Source organism: Nelusetta ayraudi, unplaced genomic scaffold (genome assembly GCF_046127955.1).
Source record: "Nelusetta ayraudi isolate G7.1 ecotype Tasmania unplaced genomic scaffold, CSIRO-AGI_Nayr_v1 ptg000004l, whole genome shotgun sequence".
NCBI classification, from domain to species: domain Eukaryota; kingdom Metazoa; phylum Chordata; class Actinopteri; order Tetraodontiformes; family Monacanthidae; genus Nelusetta; species Nelusetta ayraudi.
The window spans coordinates 15,863,196-15,886,566 of NW_027466054.1; the positions used below are offsets into that span (position 1 = coordinate 15,863,196).

The window sequence follows — 23,371 nt, forward strand, 5'->3', positions numbered from 1 at the left end:
GGCTACAAAAGTTAAATCTAGACATTTAATACAAGCAACTGCTCTCCAGGCATTGATAAATCAAACAAATCCCTCCAAGCTGCTTTTTCCAATATCTTAGCAGCCTTCAGGCAGTCGGCAAAGAGATTGAAGGAGACATCTGAACTTCAGAGGCTTTTTGAAGACGTGCAGGATAGAAAGTCTCCCATTTAAAAAGTCCAAAGAAAAGAAGGGTGAAACCTGACAAACACTACAGCTATTTCCCAGAAAAATATTCCCACGAGTCTTCAGTTGTTGGATTAAATGTGGAAAGAAGTGAGGTGGAATACAGGAAAACTTTGAAGGGGTTTGTAGACTGAAGACACCCTTCTGCAGAACTGAGGAGGTGGCTGTGTGATTTTAAGAAGAGGAGCAGGTCCGTAGTGAGCAAACCTCCAGGAGTCCAGTTAGAAATGTTCTCCAGCTACCGCAGTGCACTACGCAGTAACAAACTGGACCAGAAGCATCGAGAGGAGGTGGTGCACGGGAAGTCTGACAGTCCATGTGCATTCTTAAGGAGGCCGAGGTCATTAGACATCTGCTGGGCTCCTCCGAGCACCAGATGGTGGTGGCCAGCGCTCTGCTCTTTGAGTGGCCTGCTGTGAAGAGGAGAGGGTGTTCGCATTGGCAAACAGAAATAGCATCGTTGTTGGGGCTGATCTGGACCGAGTCCAGCAGGAGGAGTCGTGCCAAGCTGCACCCAACTGAAAGAAAACCCAAACCCTCACATCTTCTCCACATCCTGGAAGCCCTTAAAACCTGCAGCAATACGGTGGACGCAATGATGAGCAGCCGCATCAGGAAATTCCTCCTCCCGGCCGCCATCACAAACCTCAATGTTGATCATAGTGCAGCCTTAATGAAAACTTATGTGACCTATACACTATAATCAGAAATGTTGTCTGGTGCATTTTGATACCCGTGTGTACCCGTACCAGGATGGGCCAAGTGTTAAAGGGTTCAAGACAGCGGTGCCTACCAGAGGCCTGCAAGTCATGGGAAGAACGACAACAAATGGTACAACATAGGTCGAGACCACAGCGACTGCAACTACAGAACCAACGGTGAGTTTAGAATAAAACGAATAAGGATATAGGATTTATTAACATGTATAATTTGTCTCCTTATCAATCAAACAGACAAAAACAAAAAACATTCTGAGAGGCAGAAGTAATGCTTGTGAGGTTTATTCATTTTTTTGGTCCTTTCAACAACATTTAGACTGTTACCACTTCATGTGCAATACAAAGGCAAATAGAGACATTTGTAGGCCAGGTGAACAAACAAATGGATAAAAAGAAAAGCAAAAGGACAGAAGTTTGAGAACACGGTTAAGCATAAAGACAAACTATTGTGCAAAGTGAAATATGAAAGTTCATTTAAAACAAAGAGACGCCGACGTTTAAGACAAGAATACAGTTCAGTTCGACTCCTTTTCTTTCTTTTTTTTTTTAATGGCCATAAACTAATTACATGAACCAAACCTATGCAGAAGTGCATAATCTAAACAGCTCTATTGCTTCTCAGTGATGAAAGCCAAACAGAGAAAACTTGGGGTGGGGGGAGGGGGGGGGTGAAGGCATTGAGCGCAGTCAGCTGCCACAGCAGGGGTCCCGCTCACTTTCAAGCACATTCAATTCATTTTTTCACTGCCGAAATGGTAAATTGGTACATGTATCACGAGCGTCACACATTCTCTCTTCAGCACCAATAATTCCAACTTAATTTCTCAGAGTTGTGTGTATGCCATCATACTGTTTTTCTTTTTTCTTTTTTTCCTTCAGGCAGTCGCTAAGAGACTGCAGGAGAGACTTCAGACACTGGCGCCAGCTGATTGTGAGCCATCTCTCCATTTCCTTGTTAAGGACAAAATGAAATACTAAAGAAGGAAAGAAAGAGAGACAGAAAAAAACACAAAAAAAACAGACGGGCACAAAAACTGACGTGGACACAAAATGGGCCTTTTCACCCATTCTTGAAATATTTGCCGGAATGCAAAACCACAACCTGCTAACATGTACGGCGCTCGTCCTCAGCTGAACTTTGAATGGAGCCAAAGTCAGTTGACAGACACCAGTCAACCAGCAGCCTTACAGACACTCGAGAAGGAGAGAAAGAGGAAAAGAGGTAAGAAAAAAAACCAAGAGAAACAAGCAAAAGTAGGCAAGTAAAAACTCCGTGGTGGAATGCCAAGGATGGGAAGGGTTGTGGCGCCTCCTGCTGGGACCGTGGCAAATACAAGCCATTGTAAAAGCCCGGTAGAATCCAGAGAGCCTCTGGAGGGTCTGTCACACTGCTCAGGAGGCTTCCAGGATCAGCCATGGTGCTCCGCAGGGAGCCGACCTCCGCCCACTACCGTCTCTAAAGCCCTGAAAAACTCACTACCCTTCACCTGGTCTTTAAAAAAAGAAAAGAAGAAAAGGAAGTCAGGAGTTCTCATCGCTCCAGTCGAAACACTTCAACTCAGCAGCAGCAGCAGTAAGGCTCAGTCACAGGGGAGAGAACAACACCCCCGAGCCTTATTTATTTATTTATTTTCACTTTTTTTGCAACTGCACGGTTGAGCGCTGATGCCAAATCTTCCTGCGGAACTAAAAGACAGATTTTCAAAGAAGTCGTCACGCAGTCGTCAGCTCCCTCCTGAGCCCACCAGGTTTACACCACACATTAAGTAATTTATGCACACCATGCATATTTCACGCCGCCTGTTTCCTTAGTGTAAACCTGCTCCTACGCCGACAGGAAACGGAGCCAAGACCAAACGGACACACTGACCGACCAACTGACCGACTGCTGGCTGGATCAAACCAAAGTACAGCTGAATTCATTTCATCCAAGCGCACTGCTGGCTGGAGTATTCAAGAAATCCCTCCCCCGCCGCCCCACCTCCGCTTTTCCCGCCTTCATCGGGGAACTAAATGGCGTGCCGAGTCTGAGGCTTCACTACAAATTAGGCCCAAATGTACTTGGAAGAACAAAACTGTGGAGCGCCGCTCGTGGCAACGTGGACCAAAACCTCCCAGTAGTCGAGTTCTGGTTCCGACTCTTCTCAATGAGGTTGACTTGAGGCGGCACTTTGCGCAAAGTACGATTTAACTCCCCCAGGTTAAAAACAAACAAACGTTCAGGACGTTGCATTTGGCAAATCAAAAGTATTGCAGGAGATCTGCAAGGTCAAAGTCACAGCCTGACAAAGGTGAACAGAAGGAGGAAGTGGCGAATGTGAAGCCAAGCGGCCGCTGAGCTACGAGAAGGTAGAAACGGAAAAACTGCAACATCCCGCTGGAGAGAAGAGGAGACGGGAGTTGTTCCTCTCAGGTTACACGTGTGTGTGTGTGTGTGTTCTTAGTGTAGCTGATCAACTCTTAACTTTTAGAGTTACACCAATGTGTAAACTGCTGGGGCAAAGTGTGGGTACTTCAGGGACCTCCTGCAAAGGAGAAGTTGGCTGCTATCTTAATTCTGCTGCGGGCTCCTCGTCTGCCGGGACTGCCCGTGGTGGCGGCGGCATTCATGTCAGAGGTCAGGTGACCTCTGGTGGCCGCGGCCGTGCCGTCCTGCTCAGGCGGGTCAGACAAGCCGGCATCATTCTGTGGATCTAGAGACAAAGACACAAGACACTTCAAATGCATCATAACCTTTACAGGTGAAGTTAATTTGATCTTTTTCTAAATGTTTGAATGGACATGTCCAACTGTATAGTGAAACAGTGTCTGCTGTGTCCGAACTGTCCTGGTTCCTGCTTTTCATGATGCCGTTCATATTTCGACATCAAAGCAGGTGTCGTCACATGATGACTTTAAACCATGTTTCAGTGAACTGCGTGCTTCTTCTAAAATGCCTTTCTCTCATAATAAAATCCCGGTGGCATGAACTTTTCAAGTTAATTTTCAATAGATTTTATGCAATGTTCAAATATTCCTCAAGTTTTGTGAGCAGGGTCCATTTTAAAGCTGCACGGCACAACAATTCTATTCATCCCGTTTTAAGAAATAACACTACATACACAATGATGTAATGTAATGACTCAAAGCAACCTGTAGGTGGCTGGGTGGCGTCTGCAGGGTTGGGGCGGAGCTGAGGTGACGGCAGGCAGGAGGGCACCGGGCCACAGAGCAGGTCCACCGGCGACACGCTTGATGCTGATGCGTCTTCGCCTGGCAATTCAGCAGGACGCCACAATGTTAGCGTTTCAGTAGGGGAAGCAGTAAGGAACCTTCAGGGGGGAAAGGGGAGGGGCCAGCACTGACCTGGGCTCTGGGCTCTGGAGGGGCTGCTGCCGACGGGACTGTCTCTGGGGCTCTCCGTGCTCTCTGTGGTGAGAGGGCTGCTGGGGGCGGAGCTTCCTTTAGCTGGATCAAAACAGAAGTGAATTTAGCACGGTGCAGTGTTTTCATCACTGGCCAGGCACTGCTAATGAACTCAAGTGGTGTCTGTTGAAAAGACCAGAGCTCTCTAGTCTTTGCTCCAATCAATGATAAGCATTACATCAAGAAATCAATCCCCTTCATACACTGTAGCTACCTTTCATATCGCTCTTCAGCACGATAATCCTCTTGCGGCCGTGACCTTTGATCCACACCACCTGTAGAGACAGAGAAATCAGGGAATCGGCAAGATCCGGTAATACAATTAAGTCAGAGCTTGTAAACGCCTCAAAGACCCAAAGGGCCTGTTTACACTAAGATGGGTTTCTCTGAAAATGGTTTTCACAACGTTTCGGCCCTGCGGTCACATGAAGCCGACAATTTCACTGAAACTGCAGATGTTTGAAAATGCTCTCCAAGGCGGGAAAGCCTGGTCTGGCTTCGTGTAAATGCAGAAACCAATCTTTTTTGGAATCGATGATGTCACATTTCCCCCGTTTCCGTGTAGACATGGACATTTTTGAAGACGGCTTCGTGTAAATGTGAAAATGATCAATTTCAAAATAATGCCTTCTTTGTGGAAACGGGGCCTAAATCTAAGCCCCGAGCCAGGTTGTCTAGTGCGAGTGTGAGTCCTGAATTGTGCGACTGACCTGAGGGATGGCACTCAGCAGCTCGTCGGTGGTCATGTAGCCGTAGGAGCGCGAGTCCAGGGAGCAGACCGTGAACTTGTTGTAGGCCGCCTGGAAGTCAGTGAGGAAGATCTGGTTGTAGTGGTAGGTGTGCAGCAGGGCTCGGACGTTGCGGGCAAACTGGTAGAGCTGAGTCAGCCTGATCCGCTCGTCGCCACCGGAGCCGTTCGAGGCCTCGTCATCGTCGCGTTCGTCACCTTGCTCGTGGTACAACTGCAAGGGGGAGGAGAAAATGAACCACAGCGAATGAAGGGTTTTTCCAGAGAATCTCCAGAGAAGCAGCCACCCAACTCCTCCTCACCTCCACGAGGTAGGGCATGCTCTTCAGCAGCTCGCTGAGGGACAGGAACCCATATTCACATGGGTTGAGCGGGGCCCCGTGCAGCTGCAGGTAGCGCTCGCTCAGCTCATCCACTCGGACGCTGCCGGCCTCCTGCCTGCCCTCCTGGGACATCAGCACGTCCAGCATCTGGGAGGTCAGCGAGCGCAGCGACTTCCTGTTGATCAGCTGCACTTCCCACCCCTCCGAGCCGTCCACCACCTTCAGACGGAGAGAGAAGGCCGGTGAAATGAGACCGACGGAGCCAAATATTGCGATTGTTTTCAATAATTGTGCTCCATATGAACACCTCAATCAGAATAAACGGGTCTAAGCCAAATGGAATTTTATTTGGTTTCACAGGGGAAGAATATTTCTTTTCCCAAACCAACCAATAGAACAACTGTATGTGTTGTCAGGCTGCGTCCTTTCATTCGCTCGCAGCTTCCACGCAGAGCACACAGCACTGGTTTGCGGCAGAGATTTTGTTTTAATACAAACAACCAAAGAAGTGACACAAAAAGTGTTAAAAAGTCCTGGTTGGTCAAACAAATGACAAACTGAAAACTGGTTGTACACCTTCTCTTCAGCGCCCTGGTATCCAGGTGCTGGGTGAACAAAACAAAACAACCTGTGTGCTGATCAGGCAATATCACATCCTGCGATGATCTTTGATCAATCACGTGATGGTTTCTGACCACCTGCGTATCCGTGTTTAACGGCTTCTCTGACCAACTGTAGTGGCAACGGAGCAGAACAGATCCACGTCACATGAAATGTTCAGTTCTCTCCCCGATCCAATCAAAACAAGTCTTTCAGGCCCTTCCTTCCCTCTGAAGCTCGCTCCCACACCGCCCATTTGACAAGGCCAGGGTTTGTGTCACCTTGACGACGTGGCACAGCTTTGCGAGCAGCGCCGGCAGGGTGCTGGCGTCGTAGTCCTGCAGGCGCAGCCCGTAGCCGAAGGTCTTGTTGTACTCGGAGAGCAGCTGGCTGACGGGGAGGCTGGAGCTCCTCTGAGCCCGCAGCAGCTTGACCAGCTGAGCCGCCAGAGCTTTGATTCGCTCCACTTCCGTCAGCACCAGCACTTTCTCCTCGCCGCACTCCAACACCTGGACGAGCAGGTTCACACAGAGAGGGAGGGAAAAAAAAAAAAGACACATTGCACTAGGTTACCACACTGGGAAAAAAAAAAGAAATGGGTTATTATTTGAATACGGAAAGGACCAAAGGCACTGAAAAGAATAAATTAACTCAAATCAAAGTTACATGGGGAAAAATAACTTGGCTATTTCTGCTTTAAGCGTTTCCTTTATTCATTTATCTATTTTATCTTTTATTATAATACAGACATTTATGTATTTATAATGACTGTATTTTACATATATGACCACATCTAAAGATATGGAGGTTGCGCTCCTGTGCCTGATGTGTGTTGTTGGTTTTTGCTTGTTGTTTGTCATAAATATTGTCGGTCTTTGTTTGATTTTAGTTTAGTGTTGTTTGGAGGTGGGAAAATGTGTTTAGTAAGTAATTGAAAATTAAAATAAAATATAATAAAAAAAGAATAGAAAAAGAGACTTTGCATGCTAAGCTTTAATTTGACATCAGCACGCACACACATACGGATACACACACTCACCATCAGCACTTCAGGGATGGCTTCAAACAGGTCCATGAGCTTGTTGAAGCCGTAGTAGCTGAGCTTGCATTGGCGGCCGAAGTGGTGGTGGTAGGTCGGGATGAACTTATTGAAGGACATCCGGCAGTGGGGCTGGTGGCGGAGAAGATCCACCACCTCTTTTCCAAACTGCTTGGTGCGCTCCATCTCCTCCACGGTGCGCTCTGCGGGGAAGTACGGGCCGCGCTTAACCAACCAAGAAATCATATCGGAGTCACTCCAGTCAAAAAAAAACAAAAAAAAAAACGGCGTTAAACAGACCTCTCTTGGGAATGGAGATGACCATGTCTGTGTCCTGATGAGTTACAGTGATGGTGGTGTCGGGGATCTCCGTGAGCAGGTCCATCAGGTCACACACGCCGTAGTCCACGACCTTCCAGTCTCTGGAGAAGCACCTGACGAAAGAACAACAACAAATTAATGAAAAACCACCAATGACTTGAAAAGACAAATTCATAAGAAAACGGAATTACAAAAACTAAAAATCCAAAACCAGACAGCAGCGACTGACCAGTGGTATGCCTGCATGAAGTCCTTGATTGCAACTTTTTTGCTTGCTTGAAATTTCAGCAGCTTCAGCAGGTCCTGGGTGAAGCGCTTCACCTGAGCTCGGTGGGTGAGAGTAAGAAACCGCCGGGAACCGAGGCCCAAAATCTGCAGGAGAGGGGTTAATAAATAAATCATAAGCAGAATGATAAAACAAAAACAAGGCGAGTAAACTTTGTCCTTCTGGATACCTGCAGCACGTGTGGCACGGCCTCCAGCAGCTCCAGCAGCTTGGTGTAGCCGTAGTCGGAGACACGGCACTGCTTGGCGAAGTGGTGGTGGTAGGACGGGATGAACTTGCTCATGGGCATGATGCAGGACGGCTGACTCTTCAGCAGGTCGATGATCTCCCTGCTGAACTGGATGAGCTGCGGGTTCCCCACAGGACTCTTGCAGCGCTGGATCCACGGCTCTGCAGGAGCAGAGATGTGAGTGTTTAGGATGGGAAGAGAACCACGGTGTGTTTGCAGGTCACCAACAGAAGATGTTTTGTTTTAAACAGGTTTACCAGAGTTTGGTGCTTGAGGCTTGCTGTGGATCAACTTAATGACTTTATAGCCATTTTGAGCCGTAATGACTGTGATGCTGGGAACACAGGTGATGAGGTGCTCCAGGGGAATGCCGCCCTCTAGTGTCTCATTGCCCAGCTGCATTGGACTGAATGATGCTGCGTAGCAGTCAGGAAAACTGCAAAGAAATATGTGATTTACTTGGCTTATTTATTTTTGAGTTAATTTTTCAAAAAATTGAATAAGTAAATGAATAAATGAATAAATAAATAGCCTTTTGTCACCTGAGTAACGGAAGCGAACCCTCGTGTGACTGCAACAAACTGTGGACCTCAGAGGCCAAATTGCTCACAGACATGATGACGAATGGTATTTTGTAGGAGTCTGGGTCGAAGTCGGCCTCACTGAAAATGGAGAATAAGCATCACTATGGAAGCTGAAGACAGTCAGTTGTTTCAGTAACCACATCAGAGGGACGGTGCCGAACCGACTTTTCCATGTCCACGTTTTAAAAATGTGCATTTCAATAAAAGGTGCACCGAGTCCAACCTGAAGTCACTCTGCGAGTAGTGCTGCCTGCAGACGGGCTCGTGGTACTCCAGCTCCTCGAACACCACGGGGCTGCCACTGGCTGACGAGGAGGCCTCCTGGGACAGGGACGATCCCACCGGGCTCTGACGCAGTTGGCTGCTGGGCAGAAGACACACCAGGCGCGACGCTCCCTGCTCCCGCACGGACACGACCTCTGGCAGCTTGTACAGATCCGCCACAGCGAGCTTGCGGGAAAATCTGGAGCGGCGCAAAGAATGTATCAGGTGTGTTGGGACGAGCATCGGCGAGGACACGCACCTCGTGTGTTAAGTTAGACACAACATACTTTTTTTCATAGATCTCAGTTAACTTGAAGAGGGGCAGGCAGTTGGCAGGCGAGTCCTGAAGAATGCTCATGATCTCCGTGCTGCAGAGTGGATAAGGTTGGAATTTGAGCACGGAAAACAAAACCCAACCGTCGTCTTTCAGGTGGTAGCAGTTGGCGTCTCGGCTACGCAGAGCATCACTTGATTCACACCTGAGCAGGGCCAGAGATTTGTTGCTGCAGCCGGTGATCAGGGACACCTGAATGCGTTTGCATCCGATCTTGTAGCGGTGCAAGCCGCTGACGGCACTAATGGCCTGTCGCAGGTTAGACATCAGGATGGTGGCCTTCAGCTGATAGTCGGTGTGAGGGCTGAGCTCCACGGCTTTCACCTAGACGCAACAATTTGAAAAAAAGAAAAAGTTAGGATATTTATTTAACAACAACAATAAGGAAAAGGAATGATCCAGGACACATTTGATTTGTATATGAACACCGGCCCTTGCCTTGCCATATCGAGAGAAGGTGTCATGCAGGGTCTGCTGCAAGTCTTTGCGTGACATTCTGTAGTCCAGGTTGGCCACCTGGATCTCGGCCCCGTCAGAGAACGGCTCAGAAGGACCTTCGGGACACGGACTGCGGGGTGTCGCAAGGAGAGGCGAGGACCGGCTGGACAGGCAGGGGGAGGTGCTCCTGTCATTAGAGTAGGTAGGGATTAAAGTCATAGTAAAATCAACATTCACCTTGTTCAATATGCCAGTTAGGGGATTTTATACAATGATAAATGTGAGGGAACTCCGATATTATCGGCCGATAAAGGCAATAAAAAATAATATCAGAAAATATTGGGGGAAAAATATTATACAAGTATTACTTTTAAAAAATTCTTACGAATTTAGTAGTCATGCCAAAGAATTAATTCCTCAAATTTCCTGGTATTACTAAATAGTAAATAATACTTTACTTGTCTTTACTATGCTTGATGATGTCATCAAAGCGCTTCGAAGCAGAACAGCAAGCGGCGCGCATGTTTCAGCAGAGTGGTTTCACTGGCTGCTAACAAACTAGCTTGTTCGTAACTGACGAATATTATTTTGACCAGAATATTTATTTTTATTTGGAAAACCTTGAAATTGTTACATTTATCATTATCTCTGCATCCAGCAGGACATCACAATATAAATTAGCCATAATGTATTCATTCCACAACCACATATATCGGTATCGGTTGATATCGTATCGGAAATTAGGGTTTGGACAACAACTGGATATTGGATATCGGTAAAAAAGTCGGAATCGGACATCACTAATAAATATATAATAATGACATTGAAAGCAAACATGCTACCTGGAGGACCAGGAGCCCTGAGACAGGACAGGAGGGCTGAAGTTCCTGTGCAGGTCCAACTTGCTGAAGGCCGACGGTGTGCTGATCTGGAACTCCACTGAGCTCCTGTCCTTGGACTTTGTCGGGGACTCTGTCACACTGCGGGGGATTGAATCCTCTCCTCTACACAGCAGGGCAGCCAGGGAGGTGTCAAACAAAACAGATGAGCACATGTACGCGTACGCGACTCTGAGGAGTCGGCGAGTCGAACGCTTTCTTCTTCTTCTGTTTGTACCTTCTTCTGTACGCGGATTCCCCGGTGAGTCCAGCCTTGGACAACTGCTCTGGCAGCGGCGACTCGCCGTTACTGTGGGGGGAAGAGGAGCAATAGCGCCCCCTCTCTGCATGGTGGAAGGCCAGCCTAGGCTTGGCCTCTACGTTGCTCGCCTCCTGGATCAGACAGAGGCGGCAGACATTTAGAACGCGGAGGCCGACTGATTTTGATGAGGGACGTTAATTCAAAAATGAAGCAGCCCGATCCACATGTTGCCTCACAGACAGGGACAGAGTAACCTGAAGGGTTAGACAGACTGGGACAGCGAGGTCCATTATGGATAAAGCAGCGACGTCGGCACAGAACACAGCCAGGAGAAAATTGAAAGCATAAAAAAGTAAATCACTAATTCATGCAATCCAACAGCAAACGAGCGAAGCACATTGCAGCACAGAGCCGACACACACACACACACAACTTACCGCAGTCATTATATGCTACATGCGTGTTGCACAATGCTGACAGACAGAGGGTTAGCAAGCAGCTACAAACAGTCGAGCAAAGCAATGGGACAAACTGCCGGCGGGACAATTTAAACAAGAGGGCGGCGGAGGGGAGGGAGGGCGGCGGAGGGGAGGGAGGGAGGGGCAGGCACCACATCGCATCGCACCAACGAGTCTGCTGACCTGATGGGGCTTGGCTGGAACACCCCCGGGAGGCCCACTGCATCCCCTCCTGGGGCTGTAGGGCCGTTCAGCCACTGGGCCGACAGCCTGGCACGGACGGCTTGCTCGCCGTGGCCTTCTAGGTGACCTGGGTTTCTCCAGAGGTGAGAAGGGGAAGGAGGGCATGGGAGGGGCCAGATCGAACACGGACTCCTGGTTTTGAAAAGTGTGGTGGTGGTGGTGGTGGGGCAGCGAGTGAGGCGAGTCGAGGGGCCGAGACTGAGGCGCGTGCACGGGACTCGCGTCGTCCTGGGGCCGCGGGGAGAAGGAGAGGCTGATCCGGTGACCGCACACATCCTCGTTCTCCATGCGCTTGCGGGCGCGCGAAGCCGCCTCGAGGCTGCCAAAGCGGAGCACCGCCGTGCCCTGGGACATGCCCATCACCTTGCCACCGCAGTTGTCTGAGAGGCGGCGGAGCCTGAGCTTCACGCAGTTCCACAGGCTCTTATCGGGGTTGGCGGGGAGGTTGTGCACATAGAGGAGGTTGAAACTGGGCTGAGGGAGGAAGAGACAGCGGCCCTGTCTTGTTTGATTCTCACTTGATGGATAAGAAGTCTCAAGGTCCTTACACACCGGGAGTGAATTTGCTAGGCGAATAAAAACAAAACTTCTCGGTTGCCGGACTTTAAAAAAAAAATCATATCTTTTATTCTTTCCTTAAAATCTGTTCCGAAAAGCTTTCTAAATGATGAGCACATTCAAAGGAAAGTGGAAAAAAATGTTTTATGGCAACAGGAACTTAAATAATGTGGTCAAAAAAAAGACTGTAACCACTGCTTCGTATCTTCCACCTGCACTGCCGCTTCATCACCTGACCTATATATCCACCTCACGCACACAACACGCCCTCTCAAGACAGAAAAAACTAATAATACTAACAACAATAATACTAATCATAAACATTTTAGCAATACAATAAGCAGAATACACATGTCCACTGTAAACTAGGGTTCTAAGCACGAAAGTCATTCCTTTCATTTAACGGCTGCAACAATACTGGGTGAACCAAAAGACTTCTATTCCTTCTTTTTCTTCTTAAATCCAACCATCACCAGGACATCATCACTTGAGAATGTAGTCGACTCCATTGTTTCTCCATTGCGCGACAGAAAGAGCCCCAAACTTTGTTCGCTTAGCGAATGTTATACACTTATTCGCATCGCGCTTAAAAAATATTTGCTCGCGAAAAATTTGCATTTTCTCGTCGCTTCGCCTTTTGCCGGTGTGCAAGGACCTTTAGGTTCAGTTAAAGATACTCGAAGTTGAAGCCATACCTAGACAGGTTTTTTTCAAAACACAATTATTCAAGGCACTGATTTAAGTGACGAGAACCAGGAGGACTTCTGCCACTATGGTTCTAGGCCGACTCTGACTGCATTTACTCACCTTATTTATTTATTCTAGAGAGATTTGGAAAATATTCATTGAGGTCAGAGAGAAGGACTGGTGGGACCTACCTGCACTTTGACAGGCATTCTTGGCGGCAGGTCGGCGGTGATGTCCTGAAAGGCCACGTGGACGTTGGCGTGCTGCATCAGCGCCGAGGACGTGTGGTTGCCGTGGACGAGGATTACCTGGAAGCCGTGGCGGTGGCGCAGATCGCTCAGCTCGCTCGCAAAGTTCACGTCGGCTGTGGACAATAATTGGAATCCTTACGTGTTCGCAGTTGATTTCTCTCTGCATTTATACAATGATGCAGCCGTGTCAGACTCACAGGAGACCAGTACGACAGTTGCGGGTGCAGCGTGGGTCTCGGCGAAGCGACGCAAGCTCTGGCGGAGTTTGTCATCGGCGGCATTCTTGGCTGTGGCGTTAATGTGTGCAACAGTAACCTGGGGACATAAAGACAAAAACAAAACAAAACACAATCCATGTAGCACTCCAGCATCAGCCCATTGAGATTATCAGATGGTGAATGGGAAACTCCGTCAGTCACAGAGCAGAAAGAGTTCTGGCCTTGATTTGTGGACGTGCATTTAAAGGTCCAGTGTGTAAAATTTTTAAGGAAGCCCGGCTGACAGCGCGTTTCGTATGCAGGCCACTGTCAGGCCGGCTTCCTTAGAAAATGGCGACGCAAGATGGCAGCTAACTAGCTAAAGATGCAATTCCTATATACATAATAAACATTTGTAATGGAAAATAAGTATTCTTGTGTTATTCTTTTCTTCTGTTTAGCATATGTTATATGATCACTACTAGTGCATGTAATCTGTTAGTTTCATAGTATAGCCATGTGGCCATCATGTAGTGACCACAAGTAGTGCACATGACGCTCAGGCGTCCATGCCTGTAGTTACCCTTATATGAGTCCTCTGTCATCTGCTACACATGTGCACATCGTATTCACCTTGTTGTATATGCTGCAACTCATGTGAACATCCGTTGTGCCTCGTCACATCTATTAGGTCTTTTGTAGTGGAATTTCATGATTGCCCTGTGCAGGACATTAGGGGTTGACCCTATCTCTGGTTGACCTTCTCCAGCCTTCTCCTCTTGTCCCGCCAGGGTGAGCTGTAAATCTGTTCCGCTAGTCTTATATGCTTTGTTTTGTCTCCTCTCATCCTCCCCTCTCCTTTCCTTATCCTCTCCCCACCCGGTCCAAGGTATAAAGGACCTTCATCTTCCTTATCTCTTTGCACTTGCACTGGCATTCACCTGAGCGCCTGCACTTGTTGCATCTGTTTGGTTGTTTGTACTGTGCTTGTGTCTCGGAGCTCCGATCATTTATTCTTGTTCATTAAATAGCTTATTTACTCAGTATTTCTGCATCAGTATCTTTACTCTTTTCCACAACACATTCTAAGGGTAGGCAACCCAAAAAGCTTTTAATGTACTGAGAGTATACAATTAATGAATCTATTCATGGGCAGTATGTTAAGTTTCAACCAATATAGAAATCATAAATCAAGCCAAATTTTACACACTGGACCTTTAAAAACGTGTGCCAAGCATGACAGCGTTGACCACTTTAAAAATCTAGCAACATCAACAATTTCTGGTCTACAGTTGTGATTTCTTTTGCAAAGTAAACTTGTATAGTTTAGCAACACTAGAACGCAACACAACACTTAACAGACATTGAGCCTAGTTGTTTACCTATTTATTCAAACCTGCCTACAGCGTGCAGATGCTGACTGACACAATCCCTTACATTCAACATAAAGAAAACGAGACACAGCTCGGGAGATACCTGGCAGTTGTTGAGCTCTTGAATGACAGCTTTGCTCTCCTTGTTGATGTCGCACACACAAATGAATTCTGCCTCCCGATGGCCTTGGAAGAAGCGGCTGCGAATTCGCTGGACCACAGCCCCAGCGGAGCGTCCGCTGGGCACGCTGCAGTTCTCAATGTCCCAGAAGACGCCCACTGGAGGGAGGTTTTCAGGAACACTGGACTCTGGAGAACCTGGTGGAGAAGTTTGCATCAAGCAAAGAAACAATCTGAGTGATAAAAGCAATCAGAGCTTAAGGTTTATACTTACAAGTCTGCAGAATTTTTCAAAACCCCCCCAATTCACCCAACTTTCTCCTCACTTGATGCCAACACTGAAATGAAAATGGTGCTACTAACCATACTTCTGGACAGTCTTGCTGAGGCTTGATGACATGAGCATCATACCATCAGAGGAGGTGCCACAACCATTGCAGATGGGGATCGGGATAGCAGCAGTCTGGGGAAGTGGAATACCGGGCCAAACACTGTTCGACTCACTCGCCAGACCATTTAAAGGCTGAATAGTGATAAAGGAAAAGTAAAAATCAATTCAAGAACCTTTCAAAACAAACTCAAATCCACTCTTAATTTATTAGACTTAAGTCATCCAGGCACATTTATGAAAGTTTCACACAAAAAAGGCTTTACCCACCTTCAGCATGCAATCCTGACAGCAGTGCGCCCCCTTCACACAAACAGTGTGTCCTACATTTAAGTGCATAGAATTGGAGTAGAAGTGTGCGGAGGAGGTTGTGGTGGTGGTAGTGTTCGTGGGGTGATCACCGTGCGCGCTCCTCTGGCATCTTCTGGCTGACAGGCAGCAGTCCACGCCACAAGCGGGGTAGCCAGTGGCCAAACAAGAGGCGCTCATGGAAGCGGGGACAGAGGAGACGCAGGGCAAGGAGGGGGCCATAGGGGCAGAGGAGGTGAACAGGCTGGGTACAGACGGAGGTACAGGCGGGTAAGCGTGAAGGACGCCTGAGCAGCAGGTGAGGTAAGGGTGTGACGAAACAGGCTGAGAGGTAGCGACAGAAGAAGGAGGCTGAGGTTTGAAAGCGAGAGCGGGCGAAGGAGTGAGAAGTTGCCCTCCGAGTCCCTTCACGCTGTGTTCATAGTGACAAACTGACGAGCTTGCAGAGCAAGGCCCAGATCTGGCAAGGGTGCCGCCGTTAGCCGGCGATCCCACGGAGCTCAGGCTCATACACACCGAGCCAACACCCACCGCCTTGCTACTGCTCCCGACAACACCTCTGCCAGCTGATAACCCATAGCCGTCAGCTCTGCAATAGTCACACTGAAGACAAATGCTTACTTTGGGGCTAGCCCCCTCCTGTTGGTGCTGTGCGGTTAGCGGAGGCGGCGGCGGCGGCGGCTGCGGTGGTGGTGGTTGTTGGTGCGGATCTTGCGTGAGATGAGGAGCGGGAGGCAAGCAGGGAGGGAGCAAAGGGAGAGGGGGCAAAGGGAAGGGCTGCAATGACTGGGAGGAGGACGCATGGTGTGGGGGTGGGGGAGGGACATCTTTTAATTCCAGCACCGTCTTTCTGGCGTCCATGTATTGGTACTGGGTGGTGGAAAGGGGGGGGGGGGGTGCGGGGGGGACAAACAAAACAAATTATATTAGGTAATAATATTTGGTCATTTTCTTTCTTGAATTAATACATTCTTTATCAGTGAGGGTAAAATGATTTTCTTCCAAACAGAAACCAAATTTGCTGTGCAGGATCAAAATGTAAACAAGGATAGATAGATAGATAGAGCTAGATAGAGATAGATAGATAGACAGATGGATGGATAGACATTGCTAAAACAAAATCCTGAGGACAGCATATGGCAGTTAAGTAGACGCTGTTCTGTCTTCCCACTGGCATCTTAATATATTTGTGAGAAACACACAGATTCACAGCAATCATCCTTACAATGCCATGAAAGAAGGAAAACTCGCACTGCTGTGTAACATGCCAAAAAAAAAACCAAAAAAACTTTTCTCACAAGTCTCACCGAAGCTAATGTGACCAGATAGATGTTTACATCAAACATATATGGCCAGACAGAATAATCAGATACTGATACCAATTCATTAGAATTTCCACGAATAAGGGAAACCGAACACAACTACTCACGTTTTTATCTCCGCTGCGACGAAGTGAGTTTGTCTCGCTGGCGGAGAAACAGTCTTTGAGTTTCCAGAGCAGAGTCGAGGCTTCGGGTTCGGGCTGGCTGAGCCATGGGTAGTGTCTGGCGGTGCATGTGTACCTTTCATTTTCCACTCCGTCCATCATACAACCCGCGCAGGTCTCTCATCGTAAACCCATCGTCTTCCTCTCTCATGCTTTCTGAAAGGCGGAAACGAAAGTTTGAAGTTGACGCTGGCTGATTGCAGTTACGTCAGTGGAGAAGGAGCAGGTGTGGTTTCACGCGACAACGACCGTCCACAAGCCCCGTTAGCAGATAATTAAAAAAAAATCAACCGAGGGATTGGAGCCTTATCTTGTTTAAAGGCCAACGAAGTTTGGTTTTGTTTACTTAACGCGGGCAGGATGTTGATCAACATTCACGTTACATAAGCTAGCGGTACGTGCCGACTAATGTTTACGGAGACTTGGCGGCTACTACAGCCTGCCAAACGGTGAACTCAGTGGGTCAGCTGACTGGTCCACTTTCGCAACTTGGATAAAAAAAAACCTTCTCAACCGCTCGAACAGGGCTACAACTTCATTTGAATTGACAAAGGACACCGTTTGTTAGCTTGTTTATCCGACACATAGTGACGCCACTTCACGAGCAAGCCAATGTAAGATCGTAACAACTTGATGACATATATTAAACCCCTCAATCAAATAGCAAATAAGTTACCTGGGACGTTGTTTTTTTTTATATGACTTTTACATCTCCCTCTAAGGACCGCTCCGCTCCCCCTCCTTTCCGTCTCCCGCGAACCCTACCTTTTGTAACCTGCCTTTGCCGAAAAGTGCGCCAAGCTGTCGCAAAAATACTGTCCTCGACTTCCTCTTCACTCCTTCTCGCTCCTTCTTGCTGTACTGCCGCTCGTTGTCCGGGAAGCATAACTACAAATGTGTGCCATGGAGAAATTGCATCAGTTCGCCCGCGTTTATCCCTGTGATTTTAGACCGAAAACACCGAAAACAAAGACCGGAAAATAAATTAAAGATTTCGTTGGTGTGAACACGTATTATTACTGTTTTATATGCATATATCAATTGTTTGCTGTACAAGAACACGCTGCGTTAATTCACAATTTCCAGTAAGGACTTCCCTTTCTTTCAACCACAGTGCCGTGACCTCAGTTTTAATAATTTAGCTTCCTGCTGTAAGTGTTGTGGAAGCCTCATCAACTGTTCCTTAATGTAATACAACACGTGCATTGCATACTTTAGCTTTGTTTGTTACATTAATATTTCACATTGCGCAACAATCTAGAGGCATCTCTTGGCACAAAATATCAACAATTGTGCAGTTTTTGTTGGAGTCGCTAAAATTGAATCTTCTGTTTTAATTTGCATCCAAAAAAAAGCATTTGCATACATGTAAAAAAAATTTTTTTTATAAACGCCATGTATCCAGGCTGACCCAGACGTGTGGATCTGCCCAAGGTTCTGTGAGTTTACCTTGACATCATAGCTGGCTTAAGAAAGGTGTGAGATGATGAAGAGCATCAGACAACGGGGATAAACATACAATAAGATGCTGCTAAATCTTGCACACACTGCATTTAGAAGACTTCTCACACAAACACTGTGTAACCTTCCGTCTCTGAGTAGTGTTATTAGAATAGTCCGATTTCTGAGTAGTTTTTAGAGTGTCTGGTGAACTCTTTAAGCAGCTGAGCGACTTTGTGTTTTGTATAGAACAGTTACCCTCATTTTCTTTCCCCAGTTAGTTGTGTTATTACCTCAAACATGAAACCACAGCTCGCATGGCTGTGGTTTTTGAAGATGTTGCAGTAAACTAATTTAACCGTCACAGGAAAGCACCGCGTTCTCAAAGTGCACTGGACTGCACCCTCTCTCCTCAATTTTAAAAATAAAGACCTTGTGTAAACATGTAACACAATATCTTTTGCATGGGCTTTGGACGCGCCACCTAGCGGCCGGTGCGCGGCCGACACCCACCGCCTGCCGCCGCCACTTGTGCTCCCGTTGTGGGTCAGTGTGGCGGGACATCAGGTGCGAGCATCAGCCTGTGGACAACCGACATGAGTCAACGATAACCGCTGCTAAACTCCAACGGCCACAAGAATCCAGACAGACTCTTGCTGTTGTTGCGCTTGTTGTTGCTCGCGCACGCCATGGCCATCGCGCACGTAGCCACCGAGTACGTGTTCTCGGACTTTCTGCTCAAGGACCCCACGGAAGCCAAGTACAAAGGGGTGCGCCTGGAGCTCGCCGTGGACAAGATCGTCACGTTCCTGGCGGTGGGGCTGCCTTTGTTTCTCATCTCGCTCGCCTTCGCCCAGGAGGTGTCGGTGGGTGAGTTGTTGCATCCTCAAAACCTTTCGGTTTTTTATTTATTTATTTATTTATTTATTTATTCTTATTGTTATTCATTCGATACAGCTCTCCAATCAAAAGCGGTCCCGGCTACCCTCATTATACATCATTTTGTTGATCGACATTTACTGGTGAATAAGAAAGTACGATATCACTGCAAAAGGCAATGCTGTTTAGAAAATATTTAAATTACAAAGAGGAAGGAGGCATCATTAGAAGAGTCAATAGCCTCCTGCTTGTTGTGTATCGTAGAATGGGATGAGGTGGGATAATGGGCGTGGCCAGTTTCTCCTAGTGACGGTCTCTCTACAGTAATCTGTGAAAAAAAAAAAATCCCGGGGGAATGAACAGCATAATCTCCTTAAGTAATAATACCTACAGTCTGTTGAGGTTGTTATTGTCTTCAGAGAGGCCAGGCACGCTCACACAAAATGGAGGGATGGAGGTGTCTCTGCAACCCTGCAAGATAACTTGAGTGAGTTGAGAGGAAAAACAAAGTAGTTGGTTTGGCCTCTCGTTATGGACGTCATTGAGGCTCGGTGTAAATAAATCAAATTTGTGGCTGCAAGACATACCTGCACCTTCATGTGGGCGTGTAAAGAAAGACACGCAGGAGAACATCTTAGTGAGTTTGCATCGTGAACAAATAGACGAGTAAGACGAAATGAAAACGTGACAGCACCGGGTTATGGTGAATCAGAATGGTTGTCTGTCTGTCTGTGTGACGCTGCAATAACTCAGCAACATTTTCAGCCGGAAGAGAGCTGTGATAAGGCTCCACCAGCCCCTGTAACTCAGAGTGCAGGAGAAGTGGTTATAGAAAAACAAAAACAAAAAATGAAACAAAACTAGGTTGTGGTGTGTGGTGCATCATCAGTTTCCACTTGCACTTACAGTGGTGCATAAGACATTGTTTCCGGACTCCTGCGATATACTAGTTTTGATGATAAATTGGGGAAAAAGGAAATGAGAACTCTGTTGAAACAATCAGGCCCTGTTGATCAGTTGTTATTGTCCGTCAAGTATGTGGGTCACTCATGAATCTGACGTGCCGGATTGAGGCTAGTGTTGAATGGCACTCACTGTAGCGAGGCAGCTGAAAACAACGCACAACCCAGTTACGCCAATTAAGGACACAGGGTGCCGGAAAGGGTGGGCAGATGGCTTCTCGCAGCCTTCTGTCTGTCTGAGTCACCTAAAAGCCCATCAGCTCTGACTGTGACTCATTCTCCACGTGTGTGTCTTTCAGGTACCCAGATCACCTGTTTCCCCCCCACCAACCTCTCCATGAGACAGGCCGTGTACATAGACTCGTTCTGTTGGGCGGCAGTTCAGCGACAAGATGGTGATTTACCTCTGTGGCTGCACAAGGTACTGACCTACGGCCAACATGTGACACACATCAATATGGTTGCAGTGACATATTGTGTATATATATATATATTTATACGTACACACACACACACACACACACACACACACACACACACACACACACACACACACACATATAATATTTGTTAATATTAATATCCGCTTAAGCCTTAACTCAGGGTCACAGGGATAAATATGTAGATACAGATACAGATACAGATCTAGATATAGATATGTGTGTGTGTGTGTGCATGTGTGTAAATTAATTGTTACATTACAGGACATTTTAATAATGGGACAGCGATGACTTTGAATATGACGCTAACAAGTACACTATATATGTATGTATTCCTACAGTATATAGGGGAAGTGAGTAGGGAACAAATGGGTGATTTTGTACAGAGCCATTGGCAATAATATAAAATGCCTGTAGGTAATGATAATGAAGTGCTCTAGTGCACTAGGCTTTAGTTAGATTCTTTATTAAAGGGAGTAATTCATACTCATCGTGCCCTCGTCTTCCTTTGCTCAGTTTTTCCCCTACATACTGCTCCTACTGGCCATCCTCCTCTACATTCCAGCGCTGCTCTGGCGCTTCACGGCGGCGCCGCACATCTCCTCAGACCTCGGCTTCATCATGGAGGAACTGGACCGCTTCTACAATCGCAGCATCAGATTCGCCAGGAATCTGGCAGCCTTGGACGGCAATGATGTACCAGAGGAGACCCACGAGTAAATAAATCCAGTTACCCACTGCCTGCTCAGGAATAAAGTGCGCCACTACATGGAGCAGCTATGGTGGTGGTGGTGCTGGGATCGGAGGGTGCAAACTTCCTGGTCAAAGCCAGTTTAGCCATGAAACTGGCAAAGTGAAAGCCTTCCTGCTCTGCATGCGGCTCTTTGGAGCTGTATTTCTGTCAGTCTTTTGATGAATTACTTTCCTTCCTCTCCTCCAGTGCTTTAGAGCTGGCCGATACTTGCTTCAAATACCCCTTGGTGGAGCAGTATCTGAAGACCAAGCGCTTCTCCCGCAGCCTGGTGGCCAAGTACCTGGCGTGCCGAGTCCTGACCTTCCTGACCCTGGTTCTGGCCTGCGTCTACCTCGGCTACTACATCCGCCTGGCCTCGGCCACGGACGAGTTCTCCTGCGAGCTGCGCACAGGCCTGCTGAAGGATGACGTCACGGTCCCGGCGACGGTGCAGTGCAAGCTGGTGGCGGTGGGCGTCTTTGGCCTACTCAGCCAAATCAACCTGGCCGTGTACGTGCTCCTCGCCCCGCTGGTGGTGTACGCCGCCCTCGGACCAGCGCGCCAGAGCTCCAACTTCCTGCGGCCCTACGAGATGCTGCCGGGCTTTGGCTCGCTGGGCGTGGTGAAGCCTTTCTACAACGACCTCAGCATCTACCTGCTGTTCCTGCAGGAGAACCTGAGTCACCTGAAATCGTACAAGTGTCTCCAGGTGGGTCCTATCGATCGAGGAGGTCCAGTGTGCGTGATGTCATGTCACCTTTAGTTGAAATATACCTAAAAGTTTTTTTTTTTTCCTCCAGGTGCTGGAGTTGCTGCAAGAAGCAGGAGATGAGGGCTTTGACACCATGTGCCTCCTACAAACACTTGGTCAGGTGAAGACCGATGTGTTGGATAGTAAGAAGACGTGTTCCTCCGGAAAGAAAGAAAATGAGAAAGCTGAATAAGAATCCTTGTGAGGTAAGGTAAAACATTGAAACTTTATTAGTTGGCGGTTCAAACTAAATATTTGTTGTTACAATTCACCTTTCACTATCTTTCAGTTCACGCTGCCTTGATTGTCCCGATGAAGACCCTTGTTGAACAAGAATAGCTGGAAAAGAATACTTGTGCACTGACCTTTATATAAAGTTGTTGCTGGTAATTCATATGATGAACTAGGGAGGCCTAATAATACTGGTTGACCTTGAATCCTCAAAAGGACTTTGAGGCAATCAGCTTCCTAACCTCTAAACCTTATACAAAAAATGTGTTTGTATTGCATCCTATTAAGCATTGTGTTTATCTCAGGATTTGGGTTGCCTTACTTTCTGTACTTCAAGTGAAAGCAACCAAAATCTAAGCTAAAAGTGTGACTTGGGAAGCTTTGCCCATTTTAAGTCATTTGAAATGAACAAACAACAGATTTGTTTACCCATTAAGGCTGTGGCCTCTTTGCACTCAAAGGTGCTGTTAGCATCTGATGTAACACTATGCGTGCATGTTGTAATTCAAACAAGGCGGTGAGTTTTCCAAACTGGTTCAAACTTTAAAGGTGATATGGACAACACTTACTACCTCCCAGCCAGCAGGCATCACACTCACTGTTGCCTTCCATTTTTATGGCTGTCTATTGGACATAACTACTTGTCATCTGCATTCATTTAAAAAAATCCTGTTTGTATAGTCACCTTTTAATGGATTATAACTTCCAACTGAATGCAATAAATGTAATGTAACTAGTTTGTGACCCTGATAATTCTATAATTCTGTTTTGACAATCTAACTAGTGATAGCTTTTAAATTCAGACATTATGGACTTGAGTAGTTTGTCGAGGTGCTGAGTCATACTTTTTTTTCTTAGATGTTTCGGCTAAGATGTTGGATTAGATGTTATGCTGTTATCTATACAGCAAGAAACAAATCACCTTAACATTGTGTTTTGCAGCCTCTTTTCATATTTCAGCTTTGACATCTGAGGAAATGCTGCCAACACTGACATTGACTGTTTCGCTCCTTTGCTGGTGAAACAGCATTGGAGATTCCTCACTATCTAGGGTCCTCGAAAGTACAATGAATGTGACAATGACTTTTATGGACTGTGTTTTTTGTTGTTGTTTTTTTTTCAGTTCTACCTTGAAATTGTTGTCTATACCATCTTTATTAAGAGTATAATGAATGTGTGCATGTTAACTTTTTGGGCTGAATAAAATGTCACTACCAGTTGTTGCCATTAA

The 23,371-nt window shown here is 47.0% G+C and overlaps 2 protein-coding genes across 4 annotated transcripts; one reads left to right on the forward strand and one right to left on the reverse strand.

The window, feature by feature from the left end:
- Nucleotides 1-1,189: 1,189 nt before the first annotated feature.
- marf1 (meiosis regulator and mRNA stability factor 1) lies at nucleotides 1,190-17,505 on the reverse strand. 3 transcript variants are annotated; one of them, XM_076038020.1, is made up of 27 exons: nucleotides 17,381-17,505; nucleotides 16,648-16,860; nucleotides 15,840-16,088; nucleotides 14,885-15,044; nucleotides 14,505-14,719; nucleotides 13,029-13,146; nucleotides 12,772-12,944; nucleotides 11,276-11,809; nucleotides 10,611-10,765; nucleotides 10,337-10,498; nucleotides 9,495-9,681; nucleotides 9,202-9,380; nucleotides 9,010-9,090; nucleotides 8,682-8,921; nucleotides 8,417-8,536; nucleotides 8,132-8,310; nucleotides 7,815-8,035; nucleotides 7,589-7,731; nucleotides 7,339-7,472; nucleotides 7,039-7,241; nucleotides 6,281-6,508; nucleotides 5,379-5,618; nucleotides 5,039-5,290; nucleotides 4,543-4,603; nucleotides 4,269-4,370; nucleotides 4,056-4,175; nucleotides 1,190-3,616 (listed from the first exon to the last, which is right to left on the reverse strand). In XM_076038020.1, the coding sequence occupies exons 2-27, from the start codon at nucleotides 16,804-16,806 to the stop codon at nucleotides 3,438-3,440; spliced, it is 4,794 nt and encodes a 1,597-aa protein (XP_075894135.1). In that variant the 5' UTR covers nucleotides 16,807-16,860; nucleotides 17,381-17,505; the 3' UTR covers nucleotides 1,190-3,437. The 3 variants fall into 3 exon arrangements, with proteins under 3 accessions (XP_075894135.1, XP_075894121.1, XP_075894127.1); XM_076038006.1 differs by having other exon boundaries at nucleotides 15,180-16,088; XM_076038012.1 differs by lacking the exon at nucleotides 11,276-11,809 and having other exon boundaries at nucleotides 15,180-16,088.
- Nucleotides 17,506-18,360: 855 nt separating this feature from the next.
- Nucleotides 18,361-23,357, forward strand: LOC142896408 (pannexin-1-like). Its single transcript, XM_076038033.1, has 6 exons — nucleotides 18,361-19,014; nucleotides 20,285-20,406; nucleotides 20,942-21,141; nucleotides 21,366-21,867; nucleotides 21,959-22,115; nucleotides 22,199-23,357. The coding sequence occupies exons 1-5, from the start codon at nucleotides 18,834-18,836 to the stop codon at nucleotides 22,100-22,102; spliced, it is 1,149 nt and encodes a 382-aa protein (XP_075894148.1). The 5' UTR covers nucleotides 18,361-18,833; the 3' UTR covers nucleotides 22,103-22,115; nucleotides 22,199-23,357.
- Nucleotides 23,358-23,371: the final 14 nt, after the last annotated feature.

Bases quoted from the DNA above. Each gene is read 5' to 3' on its own strand.
- LOC142896408 (XM_076038033.1), top strand. From the start codon at position 18,834: ATGGCCATCGCGCACGTAGCCACCGAGTACGTGTTCTCGGACTTTCTG. The intron at 20,407-20,941 runs GTACTGACCTAC...TCCTTTGCTCAG, and splicing joins TACCTCTGTGGCTGCACAAG to TTTTTCCCCTACATACTGCT. The intron at 21,868-21,958 runs GTGGGTCCTATC...TTTTTCCTCCAG, and splicing joins AATCGTACAAGTGTCTCCAG to GTGCTGGAGTTGCTGCAAGA.
- marf1 (XM_076038006.1), bottom strand. From the start codon at position 16,806: ATGATGGACGGAGTGGAAAATGAAAGGTACACATGCACCGCCAGACAC. The intron at 9,682-10,336 runs GTAGCATGTTTG...CTCTAATGACAG, and splicing joins CAGGGCTCCTGGTCCTCCAG to GAGCACCTCCCCCTGCCTGT. The intron at 8,537-8,681 runs GTTGGACTCGGT...CTCCATTTTCAG, and splicing joins TACTCGCAGAGTGACTTCAG to TGAGGCCGACTTCGACCCAG.